At 41.2% G+C, this 16,884-nt stretch overlaps 1 protein-coding gene across 2 annotated transcripts in view; it reads right to left on the minus strand.

Annotated features, from left to right (window-relative positions):
* Positions 1 to 16,884, minus strand: part of TIAM2 (TIAM Rac1 associated GEF 2) — a 127,136-nt gene that overhangs the window by 100,995 nt on the left and 9,257 nt on the right. For both annotated transcript variants that reach the window (XM_077348938.1, XM_077348928.1), the window contains exons 4-7: positions 10,608 to 10,780; positions 7,771 to 7,995; positions 6,463 to 6,648; positions 3,611 to 3,757 (exon numbers count right to left, since the gene is read on the minus strand). In XM_077348938.1, the coding sequence (XP_077205053.1) occupies positions 3,611 to 3,757; positions 6,463 to 6,648; positions 7,771 to 7,995; positions 10,608 to 10,780 (731 nt within the window). The remainder of the gene's footprint in view (positions 1 to 3,610; positions 3,758 to 6,462; positions 6,649 to 7,770; positions 7,996 to 10,607; positions 10,781 to 16,884) is intronic.

Here is a 16,884-nt window from a genome sequence, read left to right on the forward strand (position 1 = left end):
GCAGCCCAGCATGCCCTGCCCTCATGCATACATAGGGAATGGTGGGGCATCGTGCCCCACCGCAACGGCACAGCAGCAGCGTGTGATAGCTGCTGCCGTGCATAAAAGGTCACTGCAAAGCCAGTGAGGCATTTTCAATCCCTTCTCAGCCACTGTAGCACAGGGAACAGCCAGGCCTGGTTGCCCTGGCTCTTCCTTTGTGCATGAGTCTGGTGCAGCCTGGTGCATCTGATGATGACCGCGACAAAAATGGGAACACTGGAATATCAGCATTCCCTTGCTGTGTTCCGAGGCCCTAAAGTGGGCTACGGCCGGGAAGGAGCCAGGCTGACACCAATGTCATGCATAAGCAGGGATTAGCCCCTCTGTCATGCAAGCACCAGGCCAGCTCTTCCTGCCCGTTCATAATCAAGTCTGATATTAGTGCTTGCTTATTTCAAAGCATTTTAATCATTAGATTTGCAAACTTCCTTGCTGACATTTCATACTTTAATATCCATATTAAATGTCCATATTTTATAGAGCCAAGCCAAATCAGGGTCCGGATTTACTCCTGTTTTCACCAGAAGCTGTTTTTATCAGTAGCTTAAAATGATGACTAAGCATTATGCTCTTGGGGACCCACTTTGTAAATGTTGACAAGGGATTCTCCAGAACATAAGTTTAACCTACAATCTACTGATATTATAAGGCAGGTGATTATGTTGTTTCTGAATCATGTGGATCATAATTATATAAACATATAAAGCTGTTAAGATTTATTTATGGTATATTTATTTTGCTTTATAGCTAATATTTAAGACTTTCAAACTTAAGAAATATTCATAAACATCAGGGTATAGAAGTTATATAAAGGACAGAAATATGATATTTATGGAAATATGAACTAAAATGCTGAATTTTTTTCAAGCTACTGATGAAAACAGTTTCTCTTAAAAATGGGAGTAAATCCAGATCCTGTTTTGGCTTAGCTCTATAAAATGTGGGCACAAGAAAATTGGATATTAATGTTTGATTATTAATCAACCTTTTTGTTGATGCTGTTCTTCATCTTGCAACTTGCTGGATTCGACTGGTCTTCATTTGCATCGACATTTTATGCTTGGCATATGCTTCTGTAGAACATTTTATTCAACCTTGCTCTACCATGCCCCATCAGTGATATTTAAATTACTATATTTATGACCTTTCAAAGCAGTTTGCTACTATGAACATCAAAGGAATAGATAACAATCCCAAGGAACCATGTATAATGCAACTTCCATTAAGTAACTTATTGGAGTAAATATATTTTAAAGGCCATGCCCCTTTATTAATGTCTGCAGCAGAGGCTGTACCAGTTTTAGATGTGCATTAATCATATGCAATTAGGTATGTTGCAAGAGATAATAAACTATGGTACCCTTGTCCTACATATTAATTTATTTAATTTTTATTCCCCCCCTTCTAAGGAGTTCAAAGAGGCAAACATAAAATTCCCTCCCTCATGTATGCCAAAATATATGCATGTTTGCCATTTAAAACAAGCCTAGCTTGGTTGTTTCTTAGCCCAACAAATGCAGTATAAAACGAAGTAAGTCAACTAATAGGGAAACAGTTATAGAATGAACTCAGTACTAGACAAACGTTTCACAAATATTGATAAGATATCCCCGGGCTGTTCTCATCCCTGTTCCTACCCACCTCTGTTGTTTCAATGCCTGCCATGGCAGTCACCTGACCTTAATGATTTTGCCTTCTAATTGGGACCTACACGAGTTCAAAGTTCATTCATGTTTTGGTGCAATGTCATGGTTCTTGAAAGTCCCTTCTCTATTTGTTAGAAACTAGATGCAGCAAGTAAGTGGAGCCAACTTTAAGTACGTTTCAAGGGTTGCTTGCTAAATTTTACAGTTGTGTGGTGTTTAACGAAAGTCTCATATTCCATCTAGAAGTTCTAGTGGAGGGGGTAGAGAGAGTTTTTGCCAATTCCCTCCCCCCACAGCAAATTTCCAGCTCTTCCCGAAAACATTTCTGTTTTCCACCCACCAGGAGCAGCATTTCAAGGAATGTTTGGAACTGCAGAGAGAGGCCAGGAGGTTATGTTCCACAGACAGAAAACCCTCCGTCCACACAGATTTTTAGATGGAATCCAAGGTCTCCTCTTGAATGGTTGCAAAACTAAGAATATTCATATTCAGTGAGTGTCTTGAATTATTATCATATATATATACTGCATGCAAGTAAGACCAAAGATGAATTCCTGTCACATGCATATACCTCAATTAGGGAACATTACAGCACCTGCATGAAAACCCCTAGTTATAAGTGAGAAGTCACTCACTTTTCTTGCTTCAAGCCAATGCCTAAGAAGCAAAAGATGATGAAATACTGCATACAAAGCTCTCAAGCATCATTTTTCTTTTTCAAATAGCTGGAACACAGGACCCCAAATGTATATGTTTGCCTTAATGGGATTAAAAGCAGTACTAGGGAGAAGGATTTATACCTACACCCAAACAACAATCCACATCTAAAGCAGAGTTCCACTGACTGATGATTTAAAAGGTGACTTTATACATGGAACTCCCAGCACAGAACTCCCAGCATCTTGTGTTTGGCTTGGGAGGTCTTTTGGTCCCAAACTTTTCAATGTGGAAAGGCCTGTTGATAAGAAAGGTATGCAATCTGCACGTTAATTTGGTGCATATTGTTGAAGTATAATGAATACTGTATGATAAGCATTCTGATAAATTACTATTTAAATAAATAAATGTTGATTGGACTGGAAATCCCACACATCACAGGTTGGGGGGGGGTGACCCAAAATGAGATATTTCAGTCCTCTAAATGCTCTTCTATGATAACTTCTCACCCCCAGGAAACAAGAGACTTCTAATTATCTAGATGTATCTAAAGAAGCACATATTTATAGGCGCACAGTACTGAATCAATATGCTAAGCATCAGATTGTAAAAGTATCCATTTAACCTTTAAAAAAGACATATTAATCTGCAGCATTAAAACTGCAGCATAGAAAGACAAACGAAATTATCCTAGGCTGAAGACCTTGAGCAATGTTCAGTTGCTAAGATACTGTAGAGCTGCATAAATTGAAGCTTATTGGAGGAATAGCTATGAAAAAGCTGGATGGAAATCACTCCCTTGCTCAATGCAAAAATGTCAGTCACTTAAAAAAACCACAAGGTGCCAGTAATTTATAGTTATAGTAAACGTGGCCAAGCTGGGCTTTTTCTTTCCATGTTTCATTAAAATTCTAGAACTAATGAGAGACAATCTATATGTCGCTGGTGAATTCACAACTCTGATCAAATGTGATTTTAACGTAATTTTATATGAATGTATTATATTTGGAGTGCTATGATCTGCCCTGAGCCTTCAGGGAAGGGCAGCATGCAACACTGAAAATTAAATCTGAAATTAAATATAGAAAGCAGTTTTCCTCACACCATTTTTTGTGGCAGGGGTGGCCAAACTGTGTCTCTCCAGATGTCTATGGGCTAATTACCATGACTATTTTTATGCTGATCAACTAATCCAAATAGTTCCTTCATTTCTGACAAGTTAATTATACATTAATTCCTGTAATGAACAAAGAGGGGATAAAAACCTGTGTTATCGATGGCCTTTTCTCCTTTGCCTTTCTTGCCAGAGTGTCCAGCCCCTTAAGGGAGGAAAACAAACCCTTCTTACTCCACACTCTCTGGGACAAGGACAGCGTTCGCTTCCTAAGTGCAGCTTCATCCCTGGAACAGACCTAATGAAAACGAGAGACAAACAAGAACTTCAATATAGACATTTTACACCATCAAAAAAAGAACAGAGCAGAACTACAATGGAGGAAGAAATAAAGGCTGTTTCTATTCAACGATTCAACTCGGGAACAACCACCATGTCAGGCAACAAGCTTTGCCCTGCTGCTGAGCTCATTCAATGCTCCACAGCTTTGTGGTTCCTGTTCATGCTGCCTTAAGATGTACAGAAACAATACAACTTTGATCACCCACATTCATTATATTTTAATTTTAAACTGACAGTTTAAATTAACAGTATCTGAAGGAATACGCAAATTCCCATGAAACACTCAATGAAAACAGAGTAGCATTGAAAACTGATTAAAATGTGGTTAAAGAATGCTTTTTCAATATACTTCAGTGATCAAAGTCATGTAGCATATTCACAATAAAGTATCAATAAGAATTTCTTATGAAAAGCCATATTTTGGTCAACCTTCAGTAGGAACCTCTTTGTGATTTACTGCTTCAAATGTAAGAAACCTACCTTTACAAGATAAAAAGTGAAAAACTGCACACAGATTGCTTGTGAGAAACAAACACACCTTACATCTACGAGCATGAAAATCATGGTCAATTACATTTTTTCAGGACAAAAAGCCATGCTTGGGTGTTTATTTGTATGGATCTTAAACGCACAGAGAAATCAGCAGGATCATGCTCACTGGCCTCACACCCTGTAAAGCTTCTACATGCTTCACAAAGCTTGGGAAAGGAAGGGCCCCCAATGCCATGCACCTCCTCTGACAAAACTGTGAGCATGTCTTCTTCTTTTTATCCTTTAGCTGGTGATTGGTGGAGCAGGTTGTCCTCTCAGCCAATACACTGCTGTAGGTGCCACTGGATTTGTTGGCTTGTTTATAATATGTTTCCACTCTTGGCAAAAGCCATGTTTTCTTTGGTACCAGTCATTGTTGGATTTTCCATTCAGTTGGCCGTCCATGCCAGAGCAGTTTATGAGGCAGTCTGCTAGTGTTCATTCTGCAGACATGGTCAAACCATTGCGGTCTGCGCTTTTGGATTGGTTCTTCAATTTGAGGCTGGTTGTCACATTTTGTCCAAATTGTCTCATTTCAATTATGATCATATAGACCATTTATGCACTGGGAACTTCACTGCCCCAGCTCCCATAAAGGTAAAGGGATCCCTGTGCAAGCACCGGGTCATGTCTGACCCTTGGGGTGACGCCCTCTAGTGTTTTCATGGCAGACTCAATACGGGGTGGTTTGCCAGTGCCTTCCCCAGTCATTACTGTTTACCCCCCAGCAAGCTGGGTACTCATTTTACCGACCTCGGAAGGCTGAGTCAATCTTGAGCCGGCTGCTGGGATCGAACTCCCAGCCTCATGGGCAGAGCTTTCAGACTGCATATCTGCTGCCTTACCACTTTGCGCCACAAGAGGCTCTTCCCAGCTCCCGTGCAGGAGCACAAATTGGGGGCAGAAGAGGTGCACCGGGCCATATGCTCCCCCATGTGGGTGCAGGAAGAGGTGGGGCAACCTGCTATGAATAAAACTCTAGCCTGCAGCTCGCCATGAAACCTCCAGTGCATAAATGGGCATAGAGAGTCACCCAGAATCTGCTACAGACATCGTATTTGGAAAGTCTCGAATTTGTTTATGTCAGGTTTTAGTAAAATTCATGTTTCTATTCCATATAGGAGGATTGGCAGGATTAGTGTCTGGAAGAGACAAACTTTGATCTTGAGACAGATGTCTGTCTTCTTCCAAAGGCACCAATTGAGTGTGGCAAATGCTAATGTTGCTTGGCCAATCCTACTGTGGGCTTCAGTAGTGGATGACACTTTCTTTTCTTGCACCAATGAGCCTAAGTATTTAAATTCTTTGACTTGCTCAATTTGGGCTCCACTGAGGTATACATTTGTCGGTGGTCCATCTGTGGTTGTGACTGGTTTTGTCCACATTCATTTTTAAGCCGTAAGATTGGGCAATGCTGGAAATGTCAGAGGATGTTAGTAGCCTCCGCATCTGTATCGGCAAATACGGCACTATCATCTGCAAATGTTAGATCTGTCACAAAGTCGTTTTGGCCATATTGAACTCCATGCCTAATCTTGAATACTTTTCTCATAATAGAATCAACTACAATGTTAAAAATTAGGAGAGAGGCTACATCTCCTTGGCACACTCCAGTCTGGATGGTGAACTCCATCCATCTGGATGGTGAACTGTGAACATATGGAGGGAAAGCCATAGTTAGCAGGCATAATGCCACTCTCTCCTGCCCCTCCACACACAAATTCAGCATATAAAAAATAAATGAACCAAACCGCAGACACATGGGCCATTGAAAAACTTGTATTGTAACAAATTAGTCATGTTCAAACAAGGAAAGAGACAATAGGACTTCTGAGTGAATCCAGCTTCTGAAGCTACAATTTAGATGTTTCAGAGGAACCTGAAACCTGACAGAAAACCGTATGAATAGTTTTCAGTTCTCTAGAACTCATTTCTCTAGAACTCTTCATAAAGCTGGATATTTTAACAAAAGGGGGGTAGTAGGGGGGGAGATACTTGATGCTTATTTTTTCCTCATAGTTTTTACTAGCTGAATGCTGAACTATACTGCTTATTAAACATATTCCTATCTTGCCATAGTTGTGCCCACATGTTTATATTGGGGTTTTGTAGAAACTTTTTCTGGCTTACCAACGCATGAAAGGAGGAGACTGAGAAAATGCCAAGCCTTCCTAGGGCTGTTTTTGAAGGGCGACCTGCAGCAGCCAGAAGGCTCTTTGGATTGGGTAACTCCCCGCCTTGCAGGCTGGCTAGATAACAGCGCATCCTGAAGAGATCCATATTAAATTTCTCCAGATTCTGCTCCCATTGTTGGATCTGTTTAAGTAAACAAGTGAAATTTTAGAAGAGAAATTCTAACAATGTCAGGAGACCCACACTCACATCTTCAGTGTGTCATGAAACTTGTTAGGTTATCTGGAGCCAGCCATTCTTTCCCAGCTTATCCTACCTTCATAGGATGGCAAAACTGAGCCCTTGGAAGAAGGTTGCTTCATAATGTCTTAATCTGAACATACAACCACATTTGAGCTATTATCTCAGTCCTATCCAAATGTAAGGCTGAACAATTTCAGAAACATTTAAAGCCAATGTAACTCTGATAAAATAACTGTAAACATGATAAGGCCAAAGTGCTCTTTTAAAAGATGCACTTGAAAACAAACAGGGCTGGGATTTTCCCCAAAGCTGTAAAATGGTATTATTACTATGCCATTCTATGACAGCCTACTCAAAGGGTAGCTTACAGGGTTATAACACATAAATACATCATTATTAGATTATTAAAATGCAGTGAGAAAAATAAATCCATAAATAAATAGATAAATAACTGCAATTGCCACTGAGGGTTTACATTATTCAACTAAATTCAGGCACAGAAAAAAGGTCATTTCTTGTATATATATTCAGGCTACGGAATGCTAGTATTAGATTCTAAAGCAATCTTTGAACAGGAAACAAGCCACTGCTGAAATTATACAATGAACCCAATTCTGTACTAGTTTCTTATGTTGCGTGCTCTCACTTGTGGGCTCATTCCCTTGAGGGGAGATTCATTCACAGAAGGAAGAAATTATATTCCCCTGTTGAACAGATATAGTGCTTTCTGCAAGAGGTGCAAGCAGGGACCGGGATACCTATTTCTGAAGATACCAACCCAATAAAAGTTCTCAACTTACACAGGATGTGCAATGAAATTTTGCTGTATCTCTCCCAGGATAGTAGAGGGACAGACATTTCCATATATGGGGAAACTTGACTCTAAGAATAGCTGTCTGTGATGGTTTTCTTAATCCACTGTCAGTATAACACAGGCAACAGGAAATGTCCCCACTTGCAGTGCTCTTCCATATGGATGTTCTGTTCTCAAGCCCAAAAGTATTAACAAATCCAATGCTACGAATGAGAGAATGCGCAGATATGAATATATTATTTCAGTACCTGGTTCTCAATGGCTTTCCTGTTTTTCGGATCACTAACAATGGAGAGCTGTAGCTCTGCCATCTTTTTCATCTTGCTATCCATGTCAATCTTCTGGATGAGGCTCTTGGTCTGATTTTTTAGAAGTCTGACAGTATCCTCTTTCCCATGTTTCTTAGCAAAGAGAGATGCAGAAGCAGAGTGTATTGCCGTAACCCAGTTTTCAAGGTCAGTCTGGCTTGTAGCCTAAAAAAATGTCCAAAACAAAACATTATCATTACAAACAAGCTAAAATAAAATCTAGCTGGTTTCAAAAGAAGCAGAGAAAATTATAGGTAGATCACCAGGAGTGGGTTCATTTTAACCCCTCCCCATTGCTTCATGAATCGTACAGACAACTTTTTTTTCTCCCCAAGCAAAGAAATAATAAAAGGGTTGTGATATATTACAGTGCCCTTGAACAGCTGGCAACTGTAATTGCTAGTAAAGCTTGTTCTTTGTCTAAGGGGGAAGATTTGTTAAAAATAAAAGATAAAATGGTACTTGGCTGGAAGGATGGCAATGTAACCCACTATTAGTGTAAAATGAAAGAACTATACAGGGTGAAAATTGCCTCTGAAAGTATTCACAATGCAGAATCCACCTAGTTGACTGCAAAACAAGAGAAAAGGGTGGGGGGGGGGGAAATCACAACTCTTATGCACACTCTTATTATGTAGCAACTGATTTCTGCGATCCATTCAGGGCCCTCTTCAAAGAAAAATATTTTTCCTACAAAAGAAGAAGCTGTTTCTGTGCAAGAAAACTACACAAGCAGCCCTTCATTACATGCTAGCATCCCAGCACAAGACTGGATCCAGCAATGGAAAGAAAAGTTCCAGACCGTTTTTTTTCATTGTATTCTTGCTATACTCTTTAATAAAGCCAGGGCAGCTTTCCTTCATATTACTAGAAATTATATCAAATTGTCTGGATGGGATTACATGCTATGTGTGACACAGGACTGATGTCAAAAAGAACATCACAGTGCTGAGTCTGCCATTCCTTCCTGTCTAATGTACAAGATCACTTACCTCATGCAAGGCAACCACCACCGAGTCCTGGGAACCCATCAAGTTCAAGGAAAAAGCAGTGTTATCGCATTACAGAGAAAGGGAATTGATACATTATGAAGAGAAAGTGAGGATTCCATGCTTTTGATGGCATTCCCACTTCCCCTGCTGTATAAAGTCTCTATAAAAAAGGAACAAGAACTCCATTATTTATATCTCCCATAGCAAGACTTCCATGACTGATGGGGGAGCAGGGCTGAATGGCTGCTACAAATGATTGGGAAATTGATAAGCAATTAGTAACTGTGGTGGATCGAGCCACTTTGCTCAGCAAAGCTTGAAGGTTTCAAACTTTGTTGAGTTCAGTGGTTGGATCCACTGTGCTGATTATAACTGTATGCAACTGAGCGGGCAGCTGATTTTTTAAAAACTTCATGAATAACACATTCTATAATTGTTTTAGATGCAATATTGATTTTAAAATTTCCCTGACTGGTAGCATCTCAGAAGAGTCGTCTTTAGTTCTCTCTCACGCTGAAGAGAATACCTCTTCTAAGATGATTATCACTGCAACACATGCATCCGTCATACAAGTATCATCCATCAGCAGCACTGTATTGGTATGCAAGTTTGTGTGGGTTTATCAAGTTAACATATACTGTTAATCAACTAAAGTTTGTTTAAATGAGTCACAGCTCTTCTGCTAAGTTAACTAACTTCCTCTGCCTTGGCTCAGAGAGACCTCTCCTGCCTTTTTGCTGCCGGACCTCTCATGTCAGCCATAGGCAGGAGCATTCATCTTATAAAGCAAGAAAGCTGACAGCTGTGCTCGCTGGAGAATCCAGGAAGAAGACAGGCAAGACCATCAGAACGGGAATGCTATATCAGGGCGTTCTCAACATTTTTTTTAGTTTAGGGTTTCTACCATTCAAGTGCATTTCATAAAGGAACCAAACAACAAAAGGACATTGTAAGGAGTTTTAGGCATTAATTTGTCACAACTACCATATCTCCTGTAGACCTAACCTATATTTTGCTGCATCCTGATGGCAGTATGATGATAATCAATTCAAATTTGCCCTTATTTGTTATCTACTAATTGCGGCTTAGCTAGAGTTGTCAAAAAAAAAAGCACTCCCATTCTGCTTCCATGGCTTAGGAATGCATGGGATTTTCTCATAAGAACATGAGGAGAGCCCTGCTGGGACAGACCAGTGGTCCATCTAATCCAGAGGTAGTCAAACAGCGACCCTCCAGATGTCCATGGACTACAATTCCCTCATGGGAATTGTAGTCCATGGACGTCTGGAGGGCCGCAGTTTGACTTCCCCTGATCTAATCACACAGTGGCCAACCAATTCTTCTAGAAGCCCAGCAACAGGGCACAGAGGTCAATATCTTTACCTGTTGTTGCCTCCTGGCTCTAGGATTCAGACATTCAGTGCTCTTGAATGTGGAGGGTCCTCTTAGTCACCATGTTTAGTAGTCACTAATAGATCTATCCTCCATTGCTAAGAAGACTGTATTCTAAATTGTCAGTATGGCCATGCTAAACCAGTAATCTTTCTGTAAACTTGGGCTTTTGCAGTATATGACTGAGAACTTGAGTATTCAGCATCAAAGATCAAATACAAGTTAAGTATATATCACATGGATTTTGTTATCCCATTGGTTTCCTGTTTATTTTAGTATCTACAGGTTTTAACTATGTTGATTTCATTAATACATACATTGAAATTATGTTGTCTTTTTCATTTTGAAAATGTGAAAAAATATGAAAATTCTTGGTAAGTAAAACAAGAATACCTGGAACAGGTAGACATCGCCAAAAGAATTGCTTAAACAGAAAACATTCTCCTTCTTGGGGTGTTCTGGACAAGACTGCACTATACTGTCTTCTGCCAACAGAGCATATCGAGGTGAGCCATTCTGCTCCATGGAATTCTTCCCGTAAGTCTCATAAAACAGCAAGGTGCATCCTTTTCAAAAGGAAAAGGAAAGAAAAATTAGCTCCCTGCTTGTGTCTTTGAGATTTGACCGTATGCATAGTTGTAATCAAAAGAAAATACTACATATAACAGACTGATGCAGGAACCACAGACATTACAACAGTATTTCCCACACCAATCTTATCAAGTATTTGTATCTGCTAATACATATATCTTTAAACCTTGGCTCAATTAGGGTTCCTAGACTTCTGAAGATGGGGTTTCATAAATGAGTATGTGTTGGGTGCCATTTAAGTTCTTTAAGTTAAAGCAGGTAAGTTAAAGTATCATACTGTGACAGGGTGGGACAGTCTCTTCAGCAAAGAAGAAAACAGTTGAGTCAGTAAAGGAAAAGAGAAATGGGGGGGGCTATTGCCTCTGAGGAAAAAAGGAAGTGAACTAGGGGGAGTTGTACTCACATTGGCAAAACAAACCCCCCAAAAAGCATCAACCCTGTTTTAAAACTTACACATCAAAAAGAGAGGCATTTCAGTGCTTAAGGAGTCAATCTGCCTCAGTCAGGAATACATTTACAGCCAAGTATTCAATGTAAGTCATTTAAAAGATGCATCCAACAGTGTATGACATGGGGCAAACTGTGAGGGATTGTGTGCTAGACATGTAGATCATGTGGATGTAATCATGACCCTGGGGATATGTGCAAGGCTGCAAAAGCCATCACAAGCACCATCATATAAATCACAAATGAAACTTATTTTCCCAGGCATACCCAGCCATGACCCTGAAGCCTAAGCAGCAACTGTGCAGATGCAATACTGCTTGGATATCAGTGTCTGGTGATTTTCCAAATACTATATGGCATTGGGGTTTTGATTAATGCAGGTGAATAAGCAACTGACCAAACTGATCCTTTGATCTGATCCTGCGTTGAGAAGGGGATTGGACTAGATGGCCTGCATGGCCCCTTCCAACTCTATGGTCCTATGATTCTATGAAACTTTAATGCAATTTCTTCGTAGCATTTCAGGCATGCCAAAGTGTATCTCTGGGGTAGCCCTCAGAGTAGGAATAAATCAGAAATCTCTAGAAAGCTCTAGAAGCAAAGATCATTTTTGTTATTATTATTATTAGATTTACTTCCCGCCACTCCCAGAACCAGCTCGTGGTGAGATATATTAAGTCCATCATAAAATCCCCGTAAAACCCCATTAAAATACACCAGGACATTAAAAATATCATACATAGAATAGACAACCCCCCAAAAGCATGGCAATATAACTCAACTCCTGTCCTCCCCCCAAAATTAATAGAGGGGGTGGAGAAAAGGGGGCATGGTTGACATAAAGCCATCACTCAACACCAGCGGTCCGCAAGCTTTCGCTTGCTGCGGACCACTGCGTCGTATTGGAAGGAGAGGGCGGCCCGGGGGCCCGCGCACGTGCAGCAGCCCCAGCGCAAACGCGCCTTTGCAGACTGCTGCGCAAACGCGCATGCGTGTCAGTCTGCGCAGGCGCGTTTGTGCCACCGCCATGCCGGTGGCCGCGGCTCTCCCTCCCGGTTCCTCCAGGCCGCGAGCAAATCGGCCGCTAAAGTGGCTGATTAGCTTGCGGCTCGGCAAGCTTCTCTTCCCTCCCCTCCCGAAGCGAGAAGCTTGCCGGGCCGCGAGCTAATCGGGTGCTTTGGCGGCCGATTTGCTCGCGGCCTGGCGAGCTTCTTGCTTCGGGGGAAGGGAAGAAGGAGCTGCGGCCCGGCACCGAGGCCTTTGTGGCCCGGCATCGGGCCGCAGCCCGCGGGTTGGGGACCACTGCTCAACACCACTCACCCCTCATCTTATATCATAAGATGCTCATGTCTAATGATGGCATCCTATTAGAAAAAATCTAGTGTTAAAAAGATCATTGAAAGCAAGCTTCAGTTGTTGGGATTTAACCCAAACAAAGCATATGAGACAAAATAAATCAAATAAGTGGTGAGATTTTATATGTGTTCACTAGCCAGTTAAAGTTAAGTTAAATGTACCAGGAGTGTGGCAAATTGTAATCGCTACTAATATGCAGTTATGCACGACGTCGTACACAATTTGCCACACTCCTGAAACAGTCCCGCTAAAAGCGCTTCGTTGTAGCGCTTCCAGGGAAATTCAAAAAGGTGGATTCACCCTCTGGAAAGCGCTACACTCTTGCAAGCAACCTGCAACACTAGCGAAAAAGACCTGTGCGTTAACATTGTTGCAGTTTCAGCAAAGTCCCTCCCCCTTGCTCTCTCCTCTGAACTTCCGGCAAAGTGATCGCCATTTTTTTTTCTCGGAGCGAGCGGAGAGCAACGAACTGGCGAGCCTTCATTCACCCAGCGAGGCTTCTCCGGCTTCAGTCACTCCACAGAGCTGCTTTAAAGCTCGCCTCAAGTCACCAAACACAACACAGCCCCGTTTGCAAGTTCCGTTTATTTACGGCCGAAAATCGCGCCCATGCACGGGGGGGGGGGATTTTTTTTCACTCAGGAGAGCATGGCAACGATGAATCAGCAGCTCACAGGTCAGCTGCCAGCTAGATGGGTCTCTATGTTAGGAGGAAGCAAGGAATCAAGGAATCAAGGCATATTCGTTGCAACGTGTGTTTTTCTTTTTTTTAAAAAAAACATGTTCTTAAAGGCAAAGGGGCTTTTCCGGAGCATGGTAACCACCGCCCATTGGCTGCTCGCTTGATTGACAGCCAGGAGCAGGACAAAGCATGGAAAAAATCGCTTCCTTTCTAGTGATTTTTGCCGAGACTGGAAACCTGTGGGAAACGACTGAAACGCAACTGGATTTCACTACAAAGGCAGGTATGCGTTACGCCGAATTCCACTATTTAAAATTCCGTTTTTTCTTTCTGAAAGCAATTTGCCACATTGAACTTTGTGTGGAATGGGCCCCTTAAATTTTATTCCACAATATGTTTTTACCTTAACAGTGACACAGTATAGAAGGGCATTGATGTGGGCTAGGTTAAATGCATTTCCATCAATGGTTACTGAGGGCTGTTATGCTGGTATTACTTATCTGGATAGAAGAGGTGAGTGTGGAGATGGTCATATTGAGACTTCGGAACATATTTTGCTTCTCTGTTGTTTGGGTGAGGATTTGAGATATCATTGTGCAAATTATAATGTAAAGAACTGAAAAAGGAAAGACAGTTGCAAGAAATGCTGACAGATCTACAATTATTCCATCAATGTCCATCAATAATATTGTGTGAGAACAGAACTGACTCTTGTGCCTTCTTTTACCAATATGTATATCTTTATGTTTTCCACATCTTATTTCTCTATGGAACAGCAACATTTCTCTCCCTCCTTCCTGCACATGTGTATTTTATGTGCTGTCAAGACACTTCCGACTCATGGTAACCCTATGAATTAATGACCTCCAAAATGTGTTCTCATTAACAGCCTTGCTCAGGTCTTGCAAACTGAGGACCATGGCTTCCTTGACTGAGTAAATCCATCTCACGTGTCTTCCTCATTTCTTGCTGCTCTCTAGTCTAACTATCCTTTTCTAGTGACACTTGTCTTCTCATAGACCATTTATGCACTGGAGGTTTCATGCCAGGCTGCACCTCGAGCTTTAATCACGGCAGGTTGCCCCACCTCTTCCTGCACCCACATGGCGGAGCATTTGGCCCGGTGTGCCTCATCCACTGCCGATTTGTGCTCCTGCACGAGAGCTGGGACAGTGAAGTTCCCCGTGCGTAAGCGGTCGTTATGTGACCAAAGTTCAATAGCTTCAATTTAGTCATTTTAGTTTCTATGGAAAGTTCAGTCTTGATTTGATCTATTTATTTGCTCTAGAACCTATTTTTGGTAGTCCACAGTAGCCACAAAATTCAGCACCACATTTCAAATGAATCAACTTGCTTCCTGTCAGCTTTCTTTATTGTCCAACTTTTACACAGTATTGGGGAATGATAGTATGAATTATCTTGATCTTGGTTGCCAGCAACACAACCTTACACTTCTTTTTTTGGAGGGTCGCTGCCCTTCTCAGTTTCAATCTCCTGTTTTCTTGGTTGTAGTCTCCCCTTTGAGAACAGATAAATATTTAACCATTTCAATGTCTTCATTGTTGGGTTTAAATTTATATAATTCCTCAGTAGTCATTACTTTCATATCCTTGCAAAAATACCTACACTAACTTTATTTTTAAGGATGTGTTTCCTTTTTGAATAACTCCATTACAGGAGTGATCCCCCACAATGGATTTAAACAGCAAAAGCAGGCAATAACAGAAATTTATACCCTGCAGTAAATTTTTAAGACTTTGTGAACCTTTTGCTTAGTTTTAGTAAAACTAAATTATTTTGTGGCACACTTATTGTACATATCAGTGTGGAGGTAACCAAGCATTTACAAAGCATTGTTATTAGCAGCTTGCCTAATCTGTGATGAATAGAAAGGGTATTGTCGGTAGTGCAAAACCTCTGTACCAGGCAAGATTGATTTGGATTTTATGAGTGTAGAAAAAAATTATATTGATCCTTTTCACCATTAGGGCAGGCAATGCCATTGTTTGTCACTAAAAAGAAGTCTTCTCTCCAGAAGGTTAAAATGCCTTTGAGCTGTGTGAGAAGATCTGGGCCTTTTGTGCACTCACATTTTTCCCCTGGTCCTATCAAATTCTAATCGATTTGAAGCTGGTTCTTCCAACAGATCTGCAGCCTTCCTTTTTCTCGACCTGAAACAGATCCCACTAATTCTGTGCCTTCTGCACTGTATTTTGTCCCTATTGCATGTCTCCGGTCTCCTTCCTGCTTGATGGGGGGGGGGGGAATGTGGTCATGTGGCCATGTGAAACTTCAGCCAGCAATGAAAATCACAAGGCTATAGAGTGCTTTATTTCCCACCTCTTGTTTCCCAACTCAGCCAGAGCAAGCCAGGGGAGGGGCAAGTGGAGCATGAGGCTGCTTGTTTATTTTTATTTTTCTTCCACCTGTGTGAAGGGGTGTGTGGAGTGTCAGTATCAGGAGAGAATAGAATGAGAGGAGAAGAAACTCCAAAAGGCAAATTTCTGTTCATAGAGGAGTGGGCTTTTGGAGCACAATTAAACTTGTGAGGGAATGGCAACCAGGAACCCCAGTATTCCTGCAGTCTTTGAATTGACACCCTGACCAATCAGCGACAGACTACCGTGATACATCAGCGTTGGAGGCACGGAGAAGGGGAAGGAAGTTAATCTGGCAAAATACTGACAGCTACACTGGTAATACTGGGGCTTTCAGAGCGCTTTTCTCAGATGTTGCGAGTTATATCCACTACTGGATATCACAGAGAAAAGGTTGTGTCACTGTGGACTTGATCATGGATGTTGCAGAGGGAAAATTTAAAGCGCCCCAAATCCAAATGGAAATTGAATAAAGTGCAGAGGGGAGGTATTTATTTGGGCTCGGAAAAGATAAAACTCCCAGTGCAGACACAACCCTGAATTGCCAACATAGCATCCCAAACTGAACTAGGCAAATATCAAGAAATCTCTTCTCAAACCGAACCAATGCGTGGGGAAGAAAGTATTTGTTCAAAAGGAATCCTCTTCTAAGTGGATACATACATGCAATTTTGGATAGGGACAAACAGGTTGATAATGACTCCTGATTCAAAACAGATAACCACACTGTATTTTTATATTAGACTGTCCAATGTTTAACAAATTCTAAAAATTTTAAATGTATTAAAAATTTCCCACAGATTTGGGGGGGCTTCAGAATGACAACTTAGTGTGGAGACTGTAATTTCTGTTCTTAAGAACAGACAGAGTTGCAAGATATTTTGTTTAAAAAATAACAGCTGTCACAATCTCTGTCCTTAGACAGGACTAGACAACCTTTATCAGACTATTCCCCAGTGTCTGATTACAGCATATGTGCTATGATCAGAACAGGGATGAAATGTAGTAGCCTTTGCCCAGATAAATTAATTAGCGAGGACAGATGGAAAGGGAAAAAAAACATTTCATGTTAAAGGAATAGTCTTGATGGCCCTTTTAAGCACTGCTGAAGTCTCAGGACACCTATCAATTCAGTTCTGGTAGATAACCAGATGGTTGCAATCTTTGACAATACTGATAAACTACACAGAGCTCAAAAGAGAGCACACAGAAGTCA

Source organism: Paroedura picta, chromosome 1, assembly GCF_049243985.1.
Source record: "Paroedura picta isolate Pp20150507F chromosome 1, Ppicta_v3.0, whole genome shotgun sequence".
Classification (NCBI taxonomy): Eukaryota; Metazoa; Chordata; class Lepidosauria; order Squamata; family Gekkonidae; genus Paroedura; species Paroedura picta.